This window comes from Ipomoea nil, unplaced genomic scaffold (genome assembly GCF_001879475.1).
Source record: "Ipomoea nil cultivar Tokyo-kokei standard unplaced genomic scaffold, Asagao_1.1 scaffold0019, whole genome shotgun sequence".
Lineage (NCBI taxonomy): Eukaryota > Viridiplantae > Streptophyta > Magnoliopsida > Solanales > Convolvulaceae > Ipomoea > Ipomoea nil.
In genome coordinates, this window is record NW_017616447.1 from 828,219 (window position 1) to 853,754 (window position 25,536).

At 40.1% G+C, this 25,536-nt stretch overlaps 2 protein-coding genes across 5 annotated transcripts; one reads left to right on the top strand and one right to left on the bottom strand.

The window, feature by feature from the left end:
- The first annotated feature begins 14,579 nt into the window (after window positions 1-14,579).
- Window positions 14,580-17,756, top strand: LOC109183142 (receptor-like protein kinase THESEUS 1). Of its 3 annotated transcripts, none has more exons than XM_019334565.1 (8): window positions 14,580-14,683; window positions 15,358-15,413; window positions 15,494-15,705; window positions 16,266-16,392; window positions 16,501-16,572; window positions 16,756-16,942; window positions 17,171-17,303; window positions 17,383-17,756. In XM_019334565.1, exons 1-8 carry the CDS (start codon window positions 14,595-14,597, stop codon window positions 17,644-17,646), a joined length of 1,140 nt encoding a protein of 379 aa, XP_019190110.1. In that variant the 5' UTR covers window positions 14,580-14,594; the 3' UTR covers window positions 17,647-17,756. The 3 variants fall into 3 exon arrangements, with proteins under 3 accessions (XP_019190110.1, XP_019189096.1, XP_019189581.1); XM_019333551.1 differs by having other exon boundaries at window positions 14,589-14,683; window positions 15,196-15,413; XM_019334036.1 differs by having other exon boundaries at window positions 14,589-14,683; window positions 15,196-15,407.
- Window positions 17,757-17,941: 185 nt separating this feature from the next.
- Window positions 17,942-25,157, bottom strand: LOC109181704. 2 transcript variants are annotated; one of them, XM_019332705.1, is made up of 16 exons: window positions 25,004-25,157; window positions 24,630-24,747; window positions 24,345-24,439; window positions 24,151-24,264; window positions 23,472-23,576; window positions 23,289-23,360; window positions 22,713-22,825; window positions 22,313-22,453; window positions 21,995-22,063; window positions 21,723-21,810; window positions 21,513-21,584; window positions 21,308-21,408; window positions 19,472-19,589; window positions 18,929-18,988; window positions 18,456-18,566; window positions 17,942-18,309 (listed from the first exon to the last, which is right to left on the bottom strand). In XM_019332705.1, exons 2-16 carry the CDS (start codon window positions 24,736-24,738, stop codon window positions 18,199-18,201), a joined length of 1,479 nt encoding a protein of 492 aa, XP_019188250.1. In that variant the 5' UTR covers window positions 24,739-24,747; window positions 25,004-25,157; the 3' UTR covers window positions 17,942-18,198. The 2 variants fall into 2 exon arrangements, with proteins under 2 accessions (XP_019188250.1, XP_019187522.1); XM_019331977.1 differs by having other exon boundaries at window positions 24,630-24,756; window positions 25,004-25,127.
- Window positions 25,158-25,536: the final 379 nt, after the last annotated feature.

Below are 25,536 nucleotides of genomic sequence, written 5' to 3' on the forward strand. Positions count from 1 at the left end.
ACTTTCTCAGAAACGTTTAGGGTCAGTGCCCCGCTGTTTCTTTAAATACTCGCCGAGTCCCTTAGTCGAGGCGACTCCTCTTGGCTTTCTCACGGAAACGACTAAGGGTCTGGGCCCTTGTTTCCTAACTCTTTCTCGCCGAGTCCCTCAGTCGAGGCGGCTCCTTAGGCTTTTACTTTCTCAGAAACATTTAGGGTCAGTGCCCCGTTGTTTCTTCGAATACTCGCCGAGTCCCTCAGTCGAGGCGACTCCTCTTGGCTTTCTCACGGAAACGACTAAGGGCCTGGGCCCTGGTTTCCTAACTCTTTCTCGCCGAGTCCCTCAGTCGAGGCGACTCCTTAGGCTTTTACTTTCTCAGAAACGTTTAGGGTCAGTGCCCCGTTGTTTCTTTAAATACTCGCCGAGTCCCTCAGTCGAGGCGACTCCTCTTGGCTTTTTCACGGAAACGACTAAGGGTCTGGGCCCTTGTTTTCTAACTTTTTCTCGCCGAGTCCCTCAGTCGAGGCGACTCCATAGGCTTTACTTTCTCAGAAACGTTTAGGGTCAGTGCCCCGCTGTTTCTTTAAATACTCGCCGAGTCCCTTAGTCGAGGCGACTCCTCTTGGCTTTCTCACGGAAACGACTAAGGGTCTGAGCCCTTGTTTCCTAACTCTTTCTCGCCGAGTCCCTCAGTCGAGGCGGCTCCTTAGGCTTTTACTTTCTCAGAAACATTTAGGGTCAGTGCCCCGTTGTTTCTTCGAATACTCGCCGAGTCCCTCAGTCGTGGCGACTCCTCTTGGCTTTCTCACGGAAACGACTAAGGGCCTTGGCCCTGGTTTCCTAACTCTTTCTCGCCGAGTCCCTCAGTCGAGGCGACTCCTTAGGCTTTTACTTTCTCAAAAACGTTTAGGGTCAGTGCCCCGTTGTTTCTTTAAATACTCGCCGAGTCCCTCAGTCGAGGCGACTCCTCTTGGCTTTTTCACGGAAACGACTAAGGGTCTGGGCCCTTGTTTCCTAACTCTCTCTCGCCGAGTCCCTCGGTCGAGGCGACTCCTTAGGCTTTTACTTTCTCAGAAACGTTTAGGGTCAGTGCCCCGTTGTTTCTTTAAATACTCGCCGAGTCCCTCAGTCGAGGCGACTCCTCTTGGCTTTTTCACGGAAACGACTAAGGGTCTGGGCCCTTGTTTCCTAACTCTTTCTCGCCGAGTCCCTCAGTCGAGGCGACTCCTTAGGCTTTTACTTTCTCAGAAACGTTTAGGGTCAGCGCCCCGTTGTTTCTTTAAATACTCGCCGAGTCCCTCAGTCGAGGCGACTCCTCTTGGCTTTTTCACGGAAACGACTAAGGGTCTGGGCCCTTGTTTCCTAACTCTTTCTCGCCGGGTCCCTAGAGTGGTTAACCGTAACTCGTACTTTTATTTAAGTCTTTCAGGACCCGCGGGCCCATACATGTTTTGTCCCTTTCTATTGATAAAACTTCTTCAGGTGGATAACGTTCCAAATTCGATCCACGGGCTTGCCCTCCATGGTTTCCAGTTTGTAGGTCCCCGCTTGGACAACCGCGGCGATGCGGTATGGTCCCTCCCACTTGATCGCAAGCTTACCCCCTTCTGTGGGTTGACTGGCCTGTCGATCACGTAGCACGAGGTCGCCGACCTGGAAGGCTCGCGGACGAATCCGCCGATCGCGATATCTTTTCACCGCCTGTTGGTATTCAGCCATTCGCGCACTCGCGGCTTCCCTCTTTTCTTCTAAGAAATTTTTCTCAATTCGAAGACTCTCTTCGTTCTCCGTGTCTGAATAGGTACGGACCCGGTGAGTGGGCTCGACCACCTCAATTGGAACCTTGGCCTCAAAGCCATACGCGAGGGAGAACGGACTCTCTCCCGTTGCTCGTCGTTGGGTGGTGCGATAAGCCCATAGGACTCGGTCAAGTTCATCCGCCCAATTCCCTCGAATGTCTTCCAATTTCTTCCGAATTCCATCCACTAGCGTTCGGTTCACATTCTCGACTTGTCCATTGGCTTGTGGGTATGCTACCGACACCTTAGTGTGGCGAATTTCATGTCGGCGGCAGAAGTCGGTGAATGCCTGGCAATCGAACTGTCGTCCGTTGTCGCTAACGATGTGCTCGGGCAGGCCGAAGCGGCAAATTACCCTTTTCCATAAAAAGCGTCGGCATTGGTACTCGGTGATGGTGGCCAGTGGTTCCGCCTCGACCCACTTGGTGAAGTAGTCGATAGCTACGACACAGAACTTCAAACCTCCGGGGGCGACTGGCAATGGGCCCAGCAAATCAATCCCCCACTTGGCAAATGGGATAGCGGTGGTGACCGGCGTGTAAAAAGTAGCTGGCCGAGTATCTTTCTTGGCGAATGCCTGGCAAACGCCGCACTTGGATATCCATTCAATACAGTCTCGCATCATGGTGGGCCAATAATATCCTTGGACGACTAACTTCCGAGCGAGTGTGTGGGCACCCTGGTGCGCGGCACAGATGCCTCTATGGGCTTCGTCCATTATTTTCTCGACCTCGGGCCTGAGCAAACATCTTAGCAAAGGTCCTCCGAACGACCGTTTATATAACTGCCCATCAATGATCTGGAAAGAGGGGGCCTTTCGTCGAACCCTCGCGGCGACTCCCGGGTCTTCCGGTAATTCGTCTTTTTCTATGAATCGCCGGATGTCCTCTATCCAGAACATCTCGGGATTTTTCTCTCGGTCCCATTCCTCGCCAGTCACTTGCTGGACCCTTAGCGGTGCTTCTTCGATGCTTGGTCGGCTTAGCTCCTCTTTCTGACAGATCTTTACCAGGTGGTCCGGTACTCCTTCCAAGGCAATCTTGGACAATATGTCAGCTTCTATGTTATCCGTTCGAGATATATACTTTATTTCGTAGGCTCCGAACTCTTTTAGCATCTCAACCGCGCGTTCTCTATATAGAGTCATCCGGGCATTCTTTGCCTCGCATGTGCCTGAGATCTGCACGACTACTAACTTAGAGTCAGTCTTGACTCGTAACCTCTCGACCCCTAAGGCCCTGGCGAGTCGGAGGCCGTTTAACACAGCTTCGTACTCGGCCTCGTTGTTGGAGGCTTGGAACAGATAGCTCAGGGCATAATACAGTCGGAATCCTTCGGGGGTGATGAGCACAACACCTCCTCCGCAGTGTTGTCGACTTGATGCTCCGTCCGCATGCATTTCCCACCATTCGCCTAGGCAGCTCTCCACGGCGCGTTCCTTTTCTTCCTCACTCGCGGTGCATTCGACCAAGAAATCGGCCAAGGCCTGACCCTTTATAGAAGGCCGGGGCTGGTATTCAATCCCGTATTGGGTTAGTTCTACGGCCCATTTTACCAGGCGGCCGGACGACGATGGGTTTCGCAAAACACTTCCGAGAGGCTGGTCTGTCAGTACTCGGACGGTGTGGGCTTGAAAGTAGGGCGCTAACTTGCGCACGGTAATCACCAACGCGTATACAATCTTTTCCAAGGCGGTATACCTTGACTCGGCAGCCTTCAGAGACCGGCTTACGTAGTAAACCGGGTGCTGGACTCGCTCTTCCTCTCGGACCAACACCGAACTCACCGCCTTGCAAGAGGCGGCTAAGTACAGAAACAAGGGCTCGCCCGCCTGGGGGGTAGACAATACCCGGGGTGTCGAGAGGTATTGTTTCAATTCTTCAAACGACTGCTGGCACTCCGGGGTCCAAGCGAATCCTTCCTTCTTCTTCATGGCTTCGAAGAAGGGCACGGTCTTATCTGCCGCCTTGCTTAGGAAGCGGCTAAGGGCGGCCAATCGGCCGGTCAGCTGTTGCAGGTCTTTTATGGTGCTGGGAGGCTGCATGTCGACGATGGCCTGTACTTTCTCAGGGTTAGGCTCGATACCTCGCTTGGTGACCATGTAACCCAGGAACTTTCCACCTTGCACGGCGAACGCGCATTTCTTAGGGTTCAGCCGGAGGTTGTACCTTAACATCACTTTGAAGCAGTCGGCCAAGTCTTCTGCGTGTTTGCTCTCCTCTCGGCTCTTGACGAGCATGTCGTCGACGTACGCGGCCATCGATTTTCCCAACAGGTGCTGAAACAATCGGGCCACCATTCGGGTATACGTGGCTCCGGCGTTCTTGAGCCCAAACGGCATGACTCGGTATCAATAAACTCCGTCCGGTGTCAGAAACGCGGTCTTTTCTTCGTCCGCCGAGTGTATGAATATCTGATGGTACCCCCTAAAGGCGTCCATAAAGCTCAACAGCGCCGACCCCGCCGTCTCGTCGACCAGTTGATCGATCCGAGGTAAGGGGAACGGATCTTTTGGGCAGGCCTTATTAAGGTCGGTGTAGTCCACGCACATCCGCCACGCCGGGGGCTTGGGTACAAGGACCACATTCGCCAACCACTCCGGGTACTTAACTTCGCGGACGTGTCCGGCTGCGAGTAGCGTGCTCACTTCCTTCTTCACAAATTCTCTTCGGTCGTTGGCCAGGTATCGCTTCTTCTGCACAACCGGTCGATGCCCGGGATCCACAGCGAGTCTGTGCGATATGATCGATCGGTCGACGCCTGGCATGTCCTCCGGGCACCAGGCGAAGACCATCCGGTGTTCCCGGAGCACCTTTATGATTTCTTCCTTTACTTCCTCGGGGAGGCCGACTCCAATTCGGACTCGTCGGTCCGGCTGCGTGGAGTCGATCTCGACTTCTTCCAACTCGACGGCAGGCTCCGGACGTGGTATTATCGTCCTTTTTGGGGGTCTCTCGGTGATCTCATGGACCTGTATCTCGCGTTTGCCCATCCCCTTACATGCCTGTAGGTAGCAGTCGCGGGCGACCTTACGGTCACAACGCACCGTGCCTATTCCGTTTGGCGTGCGGAATTTTAAACAAAGATGCTCAATTGAAATCAACGCTCCTAGATCTTCGAGACCCGTTCGGCCGAGTATAGCGTTATGCGAACAGGACAGATTCACCACAATGAACTTCATGCTGAGTCTCTGTACGTCTAGGTAACTGCCGATCTCAACTGGAAGTGTGATCGATCCTTCCGCCTCCACTTAGTCCCCTGTGAAACCGGCGAGGGGAGTTTTGACAGGACTCAGCTGTTCCCGAGTCATTCCCATTTTGATGAAGGTTTCTAGGTACAGCACATTGACGCTGCTTCCAGTGTCTACCAGGATTCGTCAAACGACAACGCCATTGATGTCCATAGCTACAACCAACGCATCTCGATGTGGTGTTTCACCGGCTGGTAAATCTCGGTTGGTAAACACAATGGGCTCTCGGCACACCTTTTTAGGGTTCTCCTCGCGCCCGTAAACCGTTCCGACGTATAACTGGCGGGCCCAGGCTTTTCTGGTGTTCGTTGAGTCACCACCTTCCGGCCCGCCGACTATCATGTTGATAACCGGCTTCTGACGCCACTGAGCCTCCTCCTCTTCGGGAGTCGGCTGCTTGCCTCGACTGTTTTCGGCAACGGCAGCGGGATCCTCATCCCCTCGATTGACCGATCTCCGCCTCCACTGATTGGGAGGCGGGGTTCCTTGCTGAATGATACCCTCCATGATCTTCTTCAGGTAGAAGCATTCCTCCGTGCTGTGAGTATAAGTTTTATGATAACGACAATACTTAGAAGCCTTACCCATTTCTTCGTTCGTCGGGCGATCGTCGGTCGGCGGAGGCAGAGGCGGGGCAACCGTTTGTATCTCATGGACCGGACGTTCGGGAATCGGCCGATAAGCGTGGACGACGGGTCTGTCGTACGGCCGTCTGCCCTCGGGTCGCCGAGCTACGTCTGGGCGCCTCTCCTTGGTTTCAGCTCGCGTCCTCTTCCCGCTGGCGGATCCGCCGACTTCGCGCTGCCGCTTATACTTCATAGCCTGCTCCGTGTTGGCCCTCTTGTTGGCCATATGAATGGCTTCTGCGTAGGTGGCCGGGCGATTGTCCCTCAGGTCTCGGTATAGCTGGCCGGACCGCAAGGACTCGATGAAGAAGGTGAGCGCCGTCTGGTCCTCGACCTCCTCTATGGACTGGATTTCTTTTTGCCAGCGGGCCAGATAGGCTTTCAAGGACTCGCCTTCATCTTGACGAATGTCGCCTAAGTGTGTTAGGTCTTTTTGTGGTTTGATATTAGCGGCATAATGGCTCATGAAGCGGTCTGCCAGCTCTTCAAAGTTGTGAATCGATCCCGAGGGCTGTGCCACTAGCCACCTTTGTGCTGACCCTTTCAACGTGGGCAAGAAAGCGCGGCACATGACCGGATCTCGTACCCCCAAAACCTGCATCTTAGCCTGGTAGCTCAGCAAATGCTCCCGGGGATCGCCGGTTCCATCGAACGTGGCCTGCTCCGGGAACTTGAAATCACCCGGTATCTTAAAAGCCATAACCTCGTCCGAGAAGGGTAAGGCGGTCAGTAACGTACGTCCTGGGGACTTGGTTTTCCCCTCCATCTGTTCTTTCAGATTTCGCACTTCTTGCACTAAGTTCGCCACTTCGACCCTCTCCCGGGTGCGATTTCCTGTGGATTCCGTGCTCTCGCCGATTTCAGACTCAGCCGGTTGGTCGGGGTTGCGTGGAGGTTGCTCCACGCGACGAGTCTCAGTCCTGGCTCTTTTGGTACGGTTCTTCTCTCGTGCAGCTTGTCGATGGCGAGCGGCTAACGGGGCATGACTGGGTTCCATCCGACCCAATCGTTCTCTTGCCGACCGACGCCCGACACTGGGACCCACCCGAGAATGAACGGACTGTACCGGTTGGCTTTTGGCCCGTCGGCTCTGTTGCCGGTTGTCGGGCCTATGAAGTGGCTGTAACTCGCGTTGCGGCTGGCGAGTGATGGACTGTTCTCTCACTCCTAGGCTTGCTTCGGCACAGGCGCGTCCGATTGCACGCAGCTGCTCTGGGGTGAGCAGCACTTGGGGCAATTGTTGGTTTATCGGTGGTGTCGGCGACGGTGTTGTCTCGTTTTCCCGGCTCCGGGCATTTCTCCGATTCAGCTGGCTTCTCAGGTCTGCTTCCCGTCCATTGTCATGACGGCTCGATTGTTCTTCACTTCCTGCCATGTCTGGAGCTTTTCTAATTCGACTGGGATGCTAATCGTTGTTCCTCGGACTCGCCTCACTCAAGAGGACACGTGGCTCTTAGTTTTGATCCCCACAGACGGTGCCAGTGATGGTTTTAGGGTTTTCGGGCCCAAGGAGGTCCAACACAACCTTTAGCTGGAGGATACACCTTGTAATGGAATGTGTGTCTATTTCGGAGATTATGCTAATACTCAGAACTTTTGGTGTTCTCCCCTCTTTTGGGTGTTCAACTGTCCCCCCTTTTTACAAGAATGGAGGAGCCTTTATATAGTGGCTCCTCCTCTACCGACTTGAAGGCCTTTAATGGCTGACTTCATGGCTAATTAAGATACGGAGCCGTTGGACGCCATTACTCGGTCGACCAACGGCTCTCCCAGGCCTGTAACGGCCCGACCGCGTCCGGCTTTCAATGTCTTAACGGCTCCCTTTTAAACGAACCTCTTCAATGCTCTCAACGGCTCCTTGAGCCGAGTCCTTTCCTGGGCTTGGGCCTCGGTCGACTCCTTGTCTCGGCCTAAGCTCCTACTGGACTCCTCTTAGCAGCTCAGAACTGGGCCATGTGCTTGGGCCTGGGCCGACTCCCGGACTCGGCCCAATTGCTCTTCGGGCTCCTCTCGACGCTGGCCCACTTCTCCTATCTATTTTCTTTGGGCCCCTATCTCTTGGGCCGGGGTCCTCACCCCATCAATGATGATGATGATGATGATGAACAATAATAACAATAATAATAATAATTAAAAAAAAAAGGAAATACATCAATTTGCCTACTCTTAATAATCTTATTAAGAGAAGGGTGGAGCTTATTAATATTTGCCCGGCATGTGGAACAGATGAGGAGAATGTCATGCATATTTTATGTTCTTGTTATTTTGCTACACATGTATGGAACATTTCTCAACTGCATATTCCCTCTTTTGACGGCAGGAATTTTATGCAATGGACGGAGTTGTGGCTTGGTGTCTCGGCCACCTATAATACAGAAGCACAGGGGAGGATTTGTGGATTGCTATATGATATTTGGTCTGCCAGGAATGAGGCGGTATGGGAAGGCCGTCTGCCGGTTCCGTATGTGTTGTTGCAACGATTCTCGGCTAGGTGGGCGACGTGGATCGCAAGTGAGCAGCAGCGCAGCATCAGCCGTGTAAAGTATGTACCCCCAACGCCGAATCCACTTCTATCGCCACCGACTGGTGTAATCTACCGGGTTGATGCAGGCTTTCATGGACCGAGTCGTGTTCCAGCTTATGGTTTTATTGTGCAGGAGGCAGATGGATCTTTTGTGGCAGCAGGGAATGGACCACTTATTTGCCCGTATGACCCCCTTTTGGCGGAAGTGTTAGCGATGTGTGAGGCTCTATCGTAGTTAAGGAATAATGGCTTCTCAATGATCATAGTTTACACGGAAAGCTCGGTTTTAGTCTCTAGTTTTAGCCATGCATGTTCTTTTCGTACTTATCTTGGTTATGTTTTGCTTTCTTGTAAACATTTACTTTCCTCTATGTCTAGTTCGGTAGTAAATCATGTTCGTAGGGATGCTGTACAGGCGGCCCACGTTATGGCAAAGCATGTAAGTGTCACATTGGCACGTCCACAATGGAGGGATGTTCCTCCTCCTTTTCTTGAGCCTGATATGGCTAATGCAATCTGAGTTTGTTGGCTTTAAAAAAAAAAAAAAAAAAAGGAAATACGATTCGGTTAAACAGTAAAGGAGGCATAAGGGACTTGGATTTACTTCTTTATTATTATTATTATTATTATTATTATTATTATTATTATTATTATTATTATTATTATATTTTAAATAAAATCAAACGGTATTTCCAATCAGTTTTTAACTGAATCGTTCGGTACGGTTAATTACTTTAATGTTCGGTACGATTTAGTTCGGGAAAATCGAACTAAACTCCCACGCTTAAAGTTAATTACTGAAATGGTTCCTTGACTATAACAAAATTACCAATTTGATCATAAGTTAACGGAAGTCTAACGGCAAAACTAACGGAGGACCAAATTGGTTAAGATTTTTAAAGTTGAGGACTTAATTGGTCAAAAAAAGTAGTCGTGGACCAAATTGATAATTTTGCTATAGTCAAGGGACCATTTTGGTAATTAACTCTTATGGGATATTTAATGGAATAATTTAATGGAATATTTATGGCTAATTAGTGTTATAATTTAAGGAGATGGGAGGTTATGGAATAAGGGGAATTTATGGGTAATAAAGGGATAATAATTGGGGGTTATGGAGGGGTGTTGGATATCCATCAGAGGTGTTTGGTAAATAGCTGTTAACTGATTGGGTTAGTGAGTTTGATTAGTTGATATTATTAGTTGATGGTAGAAAAATGTTTGGTAATTTAGCTGATAGTTGATTACATATAAAATGATTTTCTAAAAAAACTTATCGAAAAAGCTACTTTGAGTAGCTTTTTCAATTTTAGCATTTTAGAACAATAACTTGTTTGTTAAAAGAAAAAAAGAAAAAAATAATAATAACTTGTTACAAAAAAAAACTAATTAATCAAACACTCATATTAATTGTTTAACCAAATTAAACAATGAATAATGGTCAAATAAGTCAAAATTAACTAATATGTTAACTATTTTACCAAACAGGACCTTTGACAATTTTATAGAAAAATAACTTGATAAGGAGTTATATAAATTTAGAGTTAATACCCAAAATCGTCCTCGACTATAGTGGTTTTTCTCAATTTCGTCCTAAACGACTTTGGTGACCTAATATCGTCCCAGACTTTTGTGTTTCGCTCAATTTAGTCCTCCATTTGTTATTCCGTCAAATTGGTGTTAAATAAAGGGACAATTCAGTAATGTCAATATTGATCTCTCTTTACTTTCAACTTGTGAAGTGCGAAATTTCTCTTTCTTGTACGAATTACACCCAGAATTACTCCCGGACCTGCAAATCAAATTTTATATTCGCAGTTTTAGGAGTAATTCTGAGAGTAATTCGTAAAAAAAAAAAAGGATTTCACAGTTCACATGTCTATGAGTAAAGAGATGCCAATATTAAAATTACTGAATTGTCTATTTATTTAACACCAAATGGACAGAATAACAAATGAGGGACTAAATTGAGCAAAAATACAAAAGTCTGGGACTAAATTGAGCGAAACACAAAAGTCTGGGACGATATTAAGTCACTAAAGTCGTTTAGGACGAAATTGAGAAAAATCACAATAGTCGAGGACGATTTTGGGTATTAACTCTATAAATTTAGTATTATTGTAATAAGGTATCAGTCCAAACATATTTATGTGATTAACACTCGTCTAATTTTCAAGAAAGAAGGGGTGAGACGTTCAAGATTGATGTGTAATTGTGTTAATTTTTTAAAAAGTTTAGGTGCTTTTATTATTTTAATATTGCGTTTTTTTCTAATTATTATGAATTAATTCTATTTTTACTCTAGATTTGTAAATGACAATTCACTTTTTATATATTTTTTTTAGAAATTCTTATTTGGTTTTAGTATTATTGTGTCATGATTATTTTTTGTCATTCGTTAAAATACACGGGCATTTAAGTCTTCAATTATGATTTTTTTCAAGAAAATAAAAATAAAAATATAGCGGGTCAACCCACTCTATCTTTTTAAAAAAATCAAGATGTCTTTATATTTAACGACATTTCAACGATTTTGTTGACGAGGGGTAAAAATATAATAATAATAATAATAATAATAATAATAATAATAATAATAATAATAATAGGACTAAAGGAAATGTTCTGAAAAAGAAAGACTAAAAATAAACTGGCATCTATAAATTTATGACAAAATATGAAATTAACTATTTTTATTGAAATGGTACACCAGAGCTAAGAGCACCCTTATTAGTGCATATTTAGTGATTTTTGAAACACTGAGTGATGATATGGTGGAGAGAGAAAGCAAGAAAGGAAAAAATAGTTCCTCTGCAACAATAAGTTTTTGAAACAGTGTTTTGATCAAAGGAACAAGGGAAATTGTTCGCGCACAGCAAAGCTAAGCGGGGCGCGTGTAATGTACGTGCCGGCTAGCGCGTTAAGAATCTTTTTTTTTTTTAAGTGTCATATTAATTTTTTTTTCTCTTTTCCTCCTCTCTTTTTTAATCACATTCACAAAAACTCCTCAAAAAAAAATGCTCTAAGAAAGGGAAAAAAAATGAGAAAAAAAATATTGGGGAAGGCAGAGCACATGGCGTGGGCAACAGGCAGCCGTTTTGCCAGCCGGCAGTAGTAGTACCACTACTATATATATTGCCTTTCTTTTTTCCCCTTTATACTCTTTGCTTGTATTTGTTATTCATCTACTTGTTTTTTATGGATTGTCATTTACTCTCAACTATAATATGCTATATATATACTCTTTGTTTAGCTCAATTTATTTACAGTTCATTATATTTTTATCGTAATAAAAAAAAAAAAAACACTTTTTTAGTATCATAATTCACAATATCTAATAATTATATCAAGTTTTGTTAGTTAAAGTTAAATCGATATGAGGTAGCATTTAAAAATGAATTTTTATAGAATTTGTTACTTTATTCACAATGATAAAACTCAAATCTTATCTAAAATGGGATAATCGTACGTAATAAGTTAATTGGATTGTGATTTGGTAACCACAAGATTCTAAGTTCGACTCCTAATGGGAGACTGGGAGTAACCTATTGATTTTTTTTTTGTTTGAATAGTTGGTTTCTCTCGTTACTTTAAAAAAAAATCAAATTTTAATGTAGACCATGCAAAATTGTTTGTTTGTGTGTCAGTGTGCGCAATATATATATATATATATATATATATATATATATATATATATATATATATATATGGGGTAAAAAGTCATTTTCTAATGGGCCTTTGAAAATTTGTATTTGTGAATACATTTGATGAGTTAAACAAGAAAATGGTAAAAGTAGATAGGTGATTAGGCATGACCAAAAAGATTGAGGTTAATAGTACTCCGTAGTTGTTAAGTAGTTAAATAGAGTAATGATTAATATTTGTTTCAAGTTTTGTAGTAAAAGTTGCTAAACTCCAAGTCCAAGAGAGTAGAGACTTTCGAAGCATCTCCACTACTACATCACTTCTCCGTATCTTTACTTCTTTTCTCATAGATGTTACTCTGTTCCTACTGCCAAACGTACCAACTAAAGTTATTATTATTTTTTGGATGAATTCTGTCAAGACCATAGGAAAGTAAATCATATCCCTTCCATCACATTTTATATATCTAGTTTGATTAACGAGTTTTGACTAGAGTTTTTTTTTTTAAATTTAATTTTTCATAATATTAAATTTAATATTAATATACAAAATTTATATATTTATAAATTATACTAAAAATCTTATTAAACACAAAAAAAAAAAAATCAAATTTAAAAATAAGTACAAATAAACAAGAAAATAAACGAAAAATAAAGAGTTAGTTTAACTAATAAATAGTAAGTAGAACACATAAAATGGAGTAGAAGGAATACTAAGGATGTGTTTGGTTCGCACATAGAAATCGGAATCGGAATGGGTATCAAATACTTGGTAATGGTAATGGGTTTTGGTGAAAGTATTTAACATGTTTGGTAGTATGGTGGAATGGGAATTGTTACTAATAGTAGTGCTTGAAAATGAATAAGGGAATGAAACCCTTATTGTATTTGGGTATGAGTTTTTCAATTGATGGGGTATTCGAAACCCATAGTAGTGTTCTAAAAACCTATCAACCAAACAACAACAATCAATTTCATACCCATTCCTATGGGCAAAACCCACAAACCAAACACACCCTAAAGGTGTGTTTGGTTCGCACGTAGGAATCGGAATCGGAATGGGTATCAAATACTTGGTAATGGTAATGAGTTTTGGTGAAAGTATTTAACATGTTTGGTAGTAGGGTGGAATGGGAATGGTTACTAATAGTAGTGCTTGAGAATGAATAAGGGAATGAAACCCTTATATTATTTGGGTATGGGTTTTTCAATTGATGGGGTATTCGAAACCCTGTTTTAAAAACCTATCAACCAAACAACAACAATCACTTTCATACCCATTCTTATGGACAAAACCCACCAACCAAACACACCCTAAATTTCTCACATCTGACCAGCTCAAATTAAAGGAACAAAAATTTAAACTCGTAACTTTGTGATTATAAGAGTGGATCTCTTGTCATTTTTAGATGGGTTACCCCAAGTAAAGTTATTTAGTTGAATGAGAGAGAGTGAGAAACAGACAGGGGGGAGTGTTGTTTTATTTTAGTTTATATTTTTGAGAGGGGTTAATGTGGTGTAATTGAATTATAATAAAAAGGGTTTGGCTCCTCCTTCAGGCCCTGGCCTGGAATTTGTGTCGGCGCCAGATCCCTTTCTGTCGGCAAATTGTTTGTTTCCTCTTCCTCCTCCACCTACACCTACACTTTCATCATTTTCTCTTCCCCCACCATTTTCTTCTTTTTTATTTTTTTTAATAAATAAAACATCATAACAAATGTTTGTTGTCTTCTTAATTATAAAATGAATTGTGCGTCACGGTATTGATTTACTTACATAATATGAACTAACTACTACTAATCACATTTGTTATTTTTTCTACTCCAACATTATAAAAATGTTAATACGCATGTATGTACAGTCACAGCAGGCCAAGGACATCCCAACTTCCCTGTCCATTTTTTTTTTGTTTTTAAACAATTATATAACTACATGGGCTCAAGTTTGATGCTTATGATGGTTTAAACCAATTTAGTCATGAGAAACATAAATTAATTTAAGATAGCAGTTGTGGGCTTTCAACAATTAATATTTACGATTTACCTTTTTGTATGGTTTGCATGTTTTACATAAAAGTAATATTTATTTAATGCACACATTTGGATGATGATTATAAATTTCTCTTGTCATCAAAAGAAATGAAATAAAGGTGTTTGTATTTACTTGGAAGAATTTATTTGATGAATAAAGTCACACAGACCATTTTTTTAATTATTATTATTGTTAAAATCTTTGACATATCAATAGAAGTTTTTTTTTTTTAAAAAAAAAATTATTGTTTATTATATAAATATTAGCACAATAAATATTAAATAGTGAATAATTATGGTAAAAAAGATGGAATCATTCTTCCAAAAGGTTGAACACCAACCCTAAGGCCCCCACACCCCCACCCGACAGAGCATTTGGAAGATATAAATCATGATAACTCAACTGAACATGAGAGAAAAAAAAAAAAAAAGATGGAATCATAGTGTTGGGGTCGGTCGAGTTTATAGTCCATTTATTTATCACCAGTTGATTTTAAGAAAGAGCTACAACTAAATAACCAAAAAATGTATAATGTTGCCCTAGGAAGGAAGAAGGAAGAAGGAAGAATAGAGTGGAAGGTGATTTGTTTTGTTGTTTCCCGGGGTCGGGAAGGAATTGAAGGCAGGGTGAGTTAGCGGAGCAGTAGTACATGGGGATGTTGTCTTTTTTTATACTTAAGTGGAGGAGGAGACTTGAGACTTGAGATTGTTATTTATTACAGTACATACTACATAGTAAGATTGAATGTGGGTGTGGGTGTGGGTGACTCTCAGGTTTCTACTCTCTCTACCAAATCAAGTTCGGGATCTCTGCTTCCGCACTCCTTCTCTCAGGTTTCTGCTTCATTCTTTCTCATTTTCCTTCATTTCTTCTTCTTTTATCCTATTTTTTTCTATTATTCTAATTTCAATCTGCATTCACTAAACTCTTTCTTTGAAATCTCAGTTTGAGATTCCCTCGCTCACACCATTCATTCATTCATTCATTCATTCATTCTTCTTCAACTGCTAAATTCATTGCCTCCCGAAACTGTTATGAGATCAAGGGGATTGATTATGATATATGCCTTTCATTCACAATCTCTCACTATTCTCTACTCTTAAATTAACTAACTGTTCCTGCCACATGCCATCACATCCACATTATTATCTATCTTTCTTAATTGAGTGTCACCCAATATATATACACTGAGTAGATTCAAGTTTTAGACTATGACTGGAAGATACCCACACCCAATCTAGGCAAGCTACCTACCTGCTTAAAGTTGCAATTTTGTTCCCCCTTTATGCTTATTATTATTATGTACACCACCCATACTTTTTTTTTTTTTTTTTTTTGGTTTCAGTTTCAATGCGTCTTAGTATATATCTCAAGATTTGTCAACTTTGCGCCTCTCAAACCAAATGTCAAAGACTCTTGCAGCAATTATAGGAGGTGCTGCAGGAGCCGCAACATTACTGGGGGTCATTCTACTTATCATCTGCTTCTTCTGGCTTTCTCTTCGCAGGAGAATTTCCAGAACTTCTGAGACCGGATCTTCTGATCCATCTGCTCAGGGTGATGGTAATCTATGCTATGCTAACAAAACTCAAAACCACCTATTTTCACTGATTTTGCCTTTTTAATTATTTTTTAATGTGCAGTTGGAAGAGCAGTTGGAACTGAGTTGTTGACCTTACGGGGTGCAAGGTGCTTTCAATTCCAAGAACTATCTTTGGCAACCAAAGATTTTAGTGATAGGAATTTAATTGGCCAAGGAAAATTTGGAGAGGTGTACAAAGGTTTGCTTCAGGATGGAATGCTTGTAGCAATTAAAAAGCGGCCAGGTGCCCCTACTCAAGAGTTCATTGATGAGGTATTTTTGGTCTTTGGGCATTTCAGTAGCAAACATTTATCTAATAGATTGATAGATTTCTAAGATCCAGGGCCAAAGTGAAAATTCAAACAAACTACTTGCAATGTTTTCTTATTCATCCTTTTTAACACAGCTGTATTTGTTTATAATGAATTGAAAATTTGCTAGTTGTGTTCTTAAACTTTTGGAGAAGCTGATATCAATTGTATGCCATTGTACTGTATCTGGTATGTGTTTTCTTTATATTTCTTCCTTTGGATGCCAAATTAGATTCTAGAAATGACATTCAAAAACCGAATGAAGTAGTCTTTTGTGCTGGCCTCTTCACCGTATATCTCTCATCAGCAGAATGATAACATATTCCTAACAACTCATAAATTCCAAAATGCCAATTATTTCTTTTCCTGTCTATTATGAACCTATAATGCAGTAAACACCTATCCTATTAAGTGCAACAAAGTTACTGCAATGTACTTAAAATAAAGAGAGAGAGAGAATGAATTGAATCTGTCTATCTTCACCATTTTGTGATTTCTCCTAAGATTGCTTTTTTGTATCAGGCTCGGTATCTCTCATCTATTCAACACCGGAATTTAGTCACTCTCTTGGGTTACTGCCAGGAAAACAAGCAACAGATACTTGTGTATGAGTACATACCGAATGGGAGTGTATCCATTCACTTGTATGGTAATCATTTAAAGTCAAACTTCCCTGTCCTCCTGTCATTGTACTCCAATGCTTTGTTTGCCTTTGACCACCATCCCTTAACTTGTTTGGGTTAACCTGCTTCTGCAGGTGCTGCTCATGTTTCACGGGAGAGGCTTGAATTCAAGCATAGGCTTTCAATAGCTATAGGGGCAGCTAAAGGTGATCCTCTGCAAAATCAGTGAGCATTTTTGGCTTTCCTGGTACCGGTTTATCTTTTCTTTTGATAAAGAAATACCACCACCCCCATATCAGTCCTATGAGTTGGTTTGTGTTCTTCTTGGTTATTTGTTATTTTGTTTTATTTCAAGGCTTTTACTTGTAATAACATTACATAATAAGCAGGTTTGGAGCATCTTCACTCCCAAAGTCCTCGTTTAATTCATAAGGATTTCAAGACGGGGAATGTTCTTGTAGATGAAAACTTCATTGCTAAGGTGGCAGACGCAGGGGTTCGCAATTTTCTTGGAAGATTTGATGTTGCAGGCCCATCCTCTTCCATCACAGCTGATGAAATTTTCCTCGCACCAGAGTAAGTTCTCTAGATATTCTTTGATTAATATTTTACCCAGATTACAAATACAAGGCTATGTTTTTTTTGCTTCCTCTTGAGAAGGATATGTGATTGAATTATGAAAGGATGTTGATAATGAATTTATGAATGATATCAGCCTCTTGTCTATGAAAAGAAACTAATCCTACTTATTAATATCTATTCTAGAGTTGATCACGTGTTTCTGTTTTCACCTGTGTTATGTAGGGTAAGAGAGTTTCGGCGTTTCTCAGAGAAAAGTGATGTTTACAGTTTTGGAGTATTTCTTTTGGAGCTAGTAAGCGGGCAGGAAGCAATGGATTTACTGTCTTCGAGCACAGATGGGAACATAGTTGAATGGGTGGGTATTCATTCATTCATTCGTACCCATTGCAAACCTGCATTTACATTGTTATTATTATATGCATGATGATTTGTAGGTGGAAAATCATCAAGATTCGGGCAGCATATCCACCATCATTGATCAAAAATTGGGCAATAGCTTCACGGCACAAGGCATGGAAGAATTTGTTGAGTTGATGGTTCGGTGTGTGGAGCCTTCGAGTGAAAGGCGAGCGGGCATGAGTTATGTGGTCACAGAATTAGATCGCATACTTGAGAAAGAAATGAGCTTGACTACTATGATGGGGGAAGGAACCCCAGTTGTGACCCTTGGAAGCCAGCTTTTCAGGGCTTTAAAATAATAAGACCCCCACCCAGCTGTTCCATAATTGTAAAAAACAGCAGCTGTATGAATCATTATTATTATTTTTATTTTTTTCCCTTCTCATAAATGTATTATTATTCTTATTATAGAATGAATGAATGAATCTTTCTTGTTCAAAGCAATCATTTTATTTGTGGGTAATAAATATTACACCAAAGTTTATTTGATTGTCCTCCAAATTAAACCTCTCATTCTGTATAAGATTTTGCAGTTAATAACCAAGACTAAAAAGCAGGTGGGTTTTGACTTTTGATGCAATCCAAGATGCTACCTATACAACTATCATTTAAAGAAATAAGATTTTCTGTGTTATAGAAAACATTAAAAAAAAAAAAAAGATTTTACAGATAAAAGTGTCAAAGAAAAAGCTAAAGCTGACACAGAAAGTACAGGGCAAACACACATTATTATTCAATCCATCTCATCTGTGATTCGGATCCTCAAATTTGCCTAAACACTTGAATAGGAGGGAGGAGGTCTTCTTATCTCTTCTCTCTAGTAGTAGTAGTAGACGACTGACTATACATCATCAAGAAGAAATGGTTCCCTGTTTGGCTTTGAGGACAAGCTCTTCTGTAGTAGTCCCAATAATCTCATTAGCTCGCTTAAGACCTACACAGAAGTACCTTCCAATTGTATCCTACATTCATCATAACACAACAACAACAACATTTTATCAATATATATATATAATTTGATGGCATGCGCAAGTATTAGGTTGAACCAAAATAGCCACTACTTAAATCCAGCCTAAATCAGGGAAAAAAAAACACAAAGCCATCTTACCCGACTAACAATGCCCAACTTCTCTAACTTTTGAACCGCATCATCTACATCAAAGTTGCAGCTTACACCAAATTCTTCTTTTATTAGTTCTTCACAGCGCAGATCAAGATCCTGAGATGACCATCATTCAAAGTTTCAGGTCATACTTCAATTTTTATGCAACATTTAGAGTAACAATTTTTTTGCCTAAATATCGAAGACAACCCTGTCTCAAAGCATTTGAAATTGGGCATTCACACCTATTCCTATTCTCAATTTTCAGTTACTCTAGAGAAACAATAACATAAATACACTCTGAAATCCGTATTTATTTACTTGAAACATGTCGGTCAGCTACATGTAAATTGAACTGTGGAAAAAATATAAAGAAAGGTACTTTTTAAGGATTTATTTATTCTTATTTTACGGGGTTTAAGTTACTTGAGATAAATATAATCATGTAAGGAAAGAACAGAAAAAAAAAAAGAAGATACCTGCAAGGTAGATTTCCCCTGCTCCATCAATATGAAGAATGAGATTATAACCTCCTTTACCTGTGCATTTGAAACATGATATTATTAAAGTAACAGTAGTTAATTTTGTCCAATACTTCAGGCCATATTTAAGATCATGGAAAAATCAGAACAAATAACTGACTCAGCATTCTACATAGATTCTATTCCACCATTCAGCTCCTGTAGTGCTTCTTGAACAATAGACCTTTTTTTTTTTTTTAATAAACCTCAACTTGGAGCTCCCTGAAAAAGATGCATTGACCTCCTTTCTACCCCTTAAAGCCTTTTAATATTTTTAGAGTTTGGGGCAGATTCTACTTTTTGGAGTAGATAAGCCCAGATTAATCTGTGCCAAACAAGTACTACATTGGTCATAGCCTCGAATAAATTTACTAGTATAAACTAGATCCTTGCAGTTGGCAACCTAGTCATCTAAGTGGCAAAAAACAAATAATAGAAAAGGAAGATTAACAAAATGTGAAAAAGAATAAAAGGTAGAAGAAGTTCAGCGCTGCAACATACTTCTTGTTGAATCACGTCATCACACAAGTGGAGTAGAGTGCCCCTTCCACTATCTAGTTGTTTGTCATACATCGACTGTGTAATGAGGTTCTGATATGTAGCCATGTTTTGTTGGAATCTGTATATAGGTTGAGAGGATCTAACTCACAATCAACAATTTCAATAATATGAAAATAGAGTACAAGCAATGAACAACAACAATGAAATTATCATTTACACAAAAAGGTCAGTACAACTAGAGATAGGGGTGTGCAAACTTCGGATAATTTTCGGTTAACCGACCGAACTGACAAAGTTCGGTTAACCGTTTTTTAACCGAACTTTTTCGGTTCGGTTAATGGTTAAAGGATTTTTAAAACTTTGGTTAACGGTTAATTCGGTTCGAAAGTGTCGATTAACCGAAGTTTTAAATATATATATATATATATATATATATATATATATATATATATATATATATATATATATATATATATATAATGAATATATAATGTTAAATGTAAGTATGTAACCATACTGCTCTCGTCTCCACTAAAATTAGAAATCAAAATTATTATTATATGTAATATTTATTATTATAGGTATTATTTTTAGAATTTTAAATATTAGCTTTAAAAAGTTCGATTAATCGGTTAGCCGACTGATTAACCGAATTTTTTTTGATTCAGTTAATTTGGTAACACAAACTTCGGTTCGGTTAACGGTTAAAGGTTTACAAACTTCGGTTAAAACGGTTCGGTTAACCGAACGAACACCCCCAGAGAGGTCAACCAGGACATATCTAGAGGATGAGCACGTTGCATCAGGTAACTTACCTGAGACTAATGTTGGGCACTTCAAAACTTCAAAATAGAAGAATAATTTTTTTAAAAAAAATTGTGCTAGACACTCATATCTAACACTATATGAGCCAATTGTGATGTTGTTCTCATCCACTTAGGTGAAAGTGAAATCAATTATCAATTTGGCATTTGAGCATAGCACATTAACTCTATTTCAATTATCAATTTGGCATTTGAGCATAGCACATTAACTCTTGTGTTTTTATTTTTGAATACTACTAACTCTATTACAATGCCGTATCTATTCATAACTATTTTCTCAACCTATTAAAGCACAAAGAGTCAATATCACCTCCACTGAGGCTCGATCCCACAACCTCCCATATGAAGGAGCAACTTGGTGCCATTGGACCACAAGGTCCTTGGCATTATACAAAGCACTAACTTTTGATTTTACCATTAGTTTTCTTTATTTCTATGCTCTGTGACTAGTCAACCTATTAATGTAGGCAGAATGGACACAAGAACAAATAAAGTTAATATGATTGTGCTATAGTGTTTATTATGAGATGAAATTAAAGCAAAGATGAGGAGCAGAAACACAGAATAGAAAGATGTTGACCTTACTTAAACACTGGGATACTTTTTTACCCAACAAATATATTCCCAAATTCAATCCAGTAAATGACAGGATGTGACCATTATAAGAAATAAGGATAGTAACAAATAACTGCATGTATATAAATATACATGTCCATATGTAATATATATTAAAATAATACTCCCCCATCCCACTTAATTTATTGTATTATCCTTTTTAGTCCGACTGAAAATAATGTTGATTTTCCTAATTTAAATACTTTTTAACTTTTCCCAATTTACCCTTTAGTTCTTTTAAATTTTCAAAGTAGGCCCAAATTTACTTCTTTTTAGAAGGACAAATTTGGAAGAAAACAAATCACACATTATTTGTTTTCTTAAAAATTGTGCCAAACACAATTGCCGCATACATAATGTGGAGGAGGGATTAATAATAACAAGGAGAACACTTAACGTGAAGTATGTCTTTGCAATATATCCAATCACAGTGGAGAGAATAGCAAGCATGACCCAAAGATCAGCTTTTGGCAATTCAACTGAACCCACAACTGCTACCTGAAAGAACATCAAAACATACATCCATCAAGGAGAAAAAGAAGGAAATGTATTTTAAAACAAAACTGATGCTTGCTCAGATATAAAAAGGTTAAGTTTCTAACCAGCCCAACCACAGCAGAAGCAAGGAATTTGACCCAATCCATTGGAGTGAGACCTGGATTCTTTTTCTCCGGCTACAGAAGAAAGTAGAGTGGGGAACTAAATCAGATGGAACAAGGTGACAGTAATGCAGAACCAAGTTAGAAGTACACCTAAGAGAACACATACAGAACATGCTCAAGTTACAAAAGCGCATAACAAAATATACACACCAGGACAATCTCCATGTCAGCCATAGGAATGTTCTTGAAATGCTTCACATATATTCCTCGTTCTGATTTTGTTCTAGAAGTTGCTAGTCTGTAAAATCACCATTGTAGCTCATTAATGACAATATGATATAACAGAGCTGTTTAATGTGCACTTAACATTACAAAGAATTGAAATAATTCTGTCCAAAATCCAAATAATGGAATTTAAAGTAACAAAAGATTAAAATCAGTTGTGCTTCAAAAAGTATGATAAAAGAAGCAAGAGTAAGTACCTGTAAACAACAATTATCCTATCAAAAGTTGGTTCTTGAATTGTAATCTTGCTAAGGAGATTACGGAAACTGCATGGAGAAAATTAAACATCAAATTATAATTAGTGTCAGGAACTCAAAAGTTAACATAGTTGTGCATAAAAGCTGCAAGGGATTAAGGTCTGATCATAAAAAAGAAACCCTACAAATAATAGTTTTAACACATTTGTATATGGCTTTCAGACATCATATTGGTTGACCACATGGTGGTCATACTCTAAATTTGACATCACTGCTGAGAATATGGACAATGTTTTTTGAGTTGGATACAATTAAAACCTGATTTCCAGATTCTCGATACGGATGCGTTCAACATATAAGTCCTCATCCTCAATTTCATTAATGATTTCATCATCCTTTTTTGGATCTTCTCTTTGTCGTCTCCTTGATCTCTTTGATCTCCTAAACAATGCATCTAACCTGAAACCATACACTCCTCCCCATCCAAATCCCCCATCCCAAAAAACAGGGTTGGGGGGGAGGGAGAGAAGAGAGGAAGCATAAGTTGCGATTTTATAGACACAACAAGAGGGACCAAGTAAAAAGAGGGGAACAAAAAAGCATGAACTCTTACACATATCCACTATGAGTCGAGACAAGAAGACCTCATTCATAATTCAACGCCAGTAAGTTCAAGTAATCTAATTAATCAAACTAAAGTCTGCAAAACATCACTTACCTTGTTTTTTTCAAAAGCCAACCCCACAAGCGTGCAATCAGCATGTCTACTTTTTCCATGAAAAAGTAATCAGTTGTCCTGTCAATACCAATTCCTCGTCGGAAGATTACATACTGAAAATTTGTTTTAAAACACAGACAAGAATTCAGTAGCATCACCAAACTCTTCATGTTCATCATGATTATCAAATTACATGACAGACGACAAATTTGTTGTTATCAAGATGAAAGTTAGTCTTCGAATGACTAGTGAATGCTTCCACACATAGAGAGAAATATCCAAGAAATGAAGACAATAAAGGTAGGGGAGAGAAGTACCCAATTGGTGGAGATGACAATCACATGAATTTCAACAGTAAATCTAATCATGTTGATGGGGGCATGGGGTAGTTCAGATAAGAGAAAGGTAAACTGTAAATGTCTGCGATTGAACATCAAATATGATGTTTATATTCACATCAATGTAGCAAATAAAATTTATTCAGACTATAAAACAGTAATGTTTCTTAGAACTTTATAACATAGGCTAAAGCTTCTTATAGAACTTTATACTTTCCAGCTATAACTAGACAAATACCTTATCAGCAAATTCAGGCAGATTTTCCGTAGGATGCTCTGCAAAGTACTTCTTCAAAATTTTTTTGTTAAGCTGCACTCACCAAAAATTGTAACTCAAATTGCATAGACAGCACATACTAAATACAGTAAAAGTGAAAAACTGCAGAAATTGTTCTTAGAACAAATATATGCAATTACAAACCTTAGATTCATCAACTGTGATGGGAAGATTTAGAAGATACTGCCCAGACTGTGCAACCTCAATCTCCTCATCAGTTGCTATTTTAAAGTTGCTTTTATCCATTATCTGCACATTAGTAAAAGAAAAGAGAATCATGAAGAGTGGAAAAGAATGAGAAGGTCATAGAACTTCAAAGATTCCTTCTCCGCTGTGCACCCAACCAAATAGAGGAAAATAAGGGATCAAAGCTACTAGAGGATGATACAAATTTAATAATATGACACTACCAGAGTAGGAAAAGATATCATAAATTTGTTATTGGGAAAAATGATAATTTGTCATTTGGCATAGAATGGTTTTGTTCCCTCTAATAGAATAATTAATTCAGACAAAAATCAGAACATGTAGGGGCCAAAGTAGACATACGGGAATACATGAGAAAACAGGCAGAGAATTACAGTCAAACATGAATCTTGACATCAAGAATGAAATGAAGAGATTCTTTGATAAAAGGAATAATATTGTAACAAAGTAGCAGGAGTGCCATGAGTTTTATGTCCAGGGCAATTAAAGAAACTTAGTGTCCCTAATCATACTAAAATTTTAACTTAGGTAAGTAATTTTTTTTTTTTTAATCTCTTACACAGAGTTGTACAACCCAAGAACCCCACAGTATTCTAGGCAGAGGGTGTTATCCTACCTGAAATAAGTAAGTCAAGAAATTCTGTTCAAGAATGTCAACTTCATCTGAACTCAAGTTCTGCTGTTCCAGTTTTTGCGCGCCATACACAGGATCAAATAAGGAGTAGAGTTGCTGCAATCCAACAATAATCACAAGGAAATGTAGAAGCAAAATGAAATGGAATGTTACAAGAAAACAGATACTAGTATTACCATGAGATCCTCAAACTGCAAGAGATACCAGGCACGAATTGTGTACTCAACCCTTTTGCAGAGCTTCAAAAATTCAGCACGGTCAGAAGAATGTTCTGCAAAAAGGCAAATAAGGAAGGAAGTAGGTATAGGACCTCCGCACATAAATCAAATCAAGAAAGAAACAATTTTCACATATTATTGTTATTAGAATGTTCACCTCCGTGGCTCCGTACAAGAAAAACAAATAATTTTAGAAAATGCAGCAGGAAAAAGAGGAAGCTGCTAGCTAGCAATAGGAATTACCAATGAGATCGGCAAGAGTCATGATAAGCTTAGGCTTGAGGATTGGAATTACAGACTCGCGCTCCAATCGGATCACATCTTTGCCATTCTTGTTCTCCGTCATAGCCATTGGTTTCGACTGTTTTTTCTTTAAAATCAATCAAAAAATCAAACCATACAGGAAAGGAGGTATATATGCAATAACACTGACAAATACAGTGTGGGTAGGAAACAATAATCCAATGAAGAAGACGAAAAATAGAGAGATTAGACTCAAAGAACTGTTTCGAAATGGACAAGAGTGAAAATAAAAATGGCAGTACTGAACATTAAAGGCGCAGAGAGAGAGAGAGAGAAGCGGAACGGAAGGAAAGAGTTGCAGGTTACAAACTTACAAGTGAAGCCGGCCGACAAAACCTGGGGAGCCACAACGACACGGCAGAAAGAATACGAGATGTGGGTGTAGAGCCTGGAGCCCGGAGGTAGAGGCCTGAACACCACGCGCGCGACTCGTGTGTTCCGTTATACCTTAACCGCCGGCACCATAAAATAAAAATAAAATATGATTAGCGAGCGCCCAGCGTGTAAAATATCTATCAAGCGTTCAAAATTAAAAGGGAAAATGACACTTTTCCCCCCTGAGTTATATACCTATAGCATATTTTTTTCCTAAATTATTGAAGTGGCTGTTTTTTCACCTAAAATGTTAAATGGACATATTTATCCTTAAACTAAATATTTAATTTATTTTTTTCTCCAACAAATTATGACCATAATTTGGTTCAAACCAAACAAACACTATAGCAACCAAACCGAAATATTTCAATTACAATTTAGAATCGAAATTCGATATTTAGAGTTTATTAAAATCGTGAACCGGAACGGACGGTTCATGTTCCGAACTGAAAAAATAAAATACATTTATTGT

Bases quoted from the DNA above. Each gene is read 5' to 3' on its own strand.
- LOC109183142 (XM_019333551.1), top strand. From the start codon at position 15,254: ATGTCAAAGACTCTTGCAGCAATTATAGGAGGTGCTGCAGGAGCCGCA. The intron at 16,393-16,500 runs GTAATCATTTAA...CTGCTTCTGCAG, and splicing joins TGTATCCATTCACTTGTATG to GTGCTGCTCATGTTTCACGG. The intron at 16,573-16,755 runs GTGATCCTCTGC...CATAATAAGCAG, and splicing joins AGCTATAGGGGCAGCTAAAG to GTTTGGAGCATCTTCACTCC.
- LOC109181704 (XM_019332705.1), bottom strand. From the start codon at position 24,738: ATGGCTATGACGGAGAACAAGAATGGCAAAGATGTGATCCGATTGGAG. The intron at 23,361-23,471 runs GTTTGTAATTGC...TGGTGAGTGCAG, and splicing joins TCACAGTTGATGAATCTAAG to CTTAACAAAAAAATTTTGAA. The intron at 18,567-18,928 runs GTATCTTCTTTT...TGGTCATCTCAG, and splicing joins AGGGGAAATCTACCTTGCAG to GATCTTGATCTGCGCTGTGA.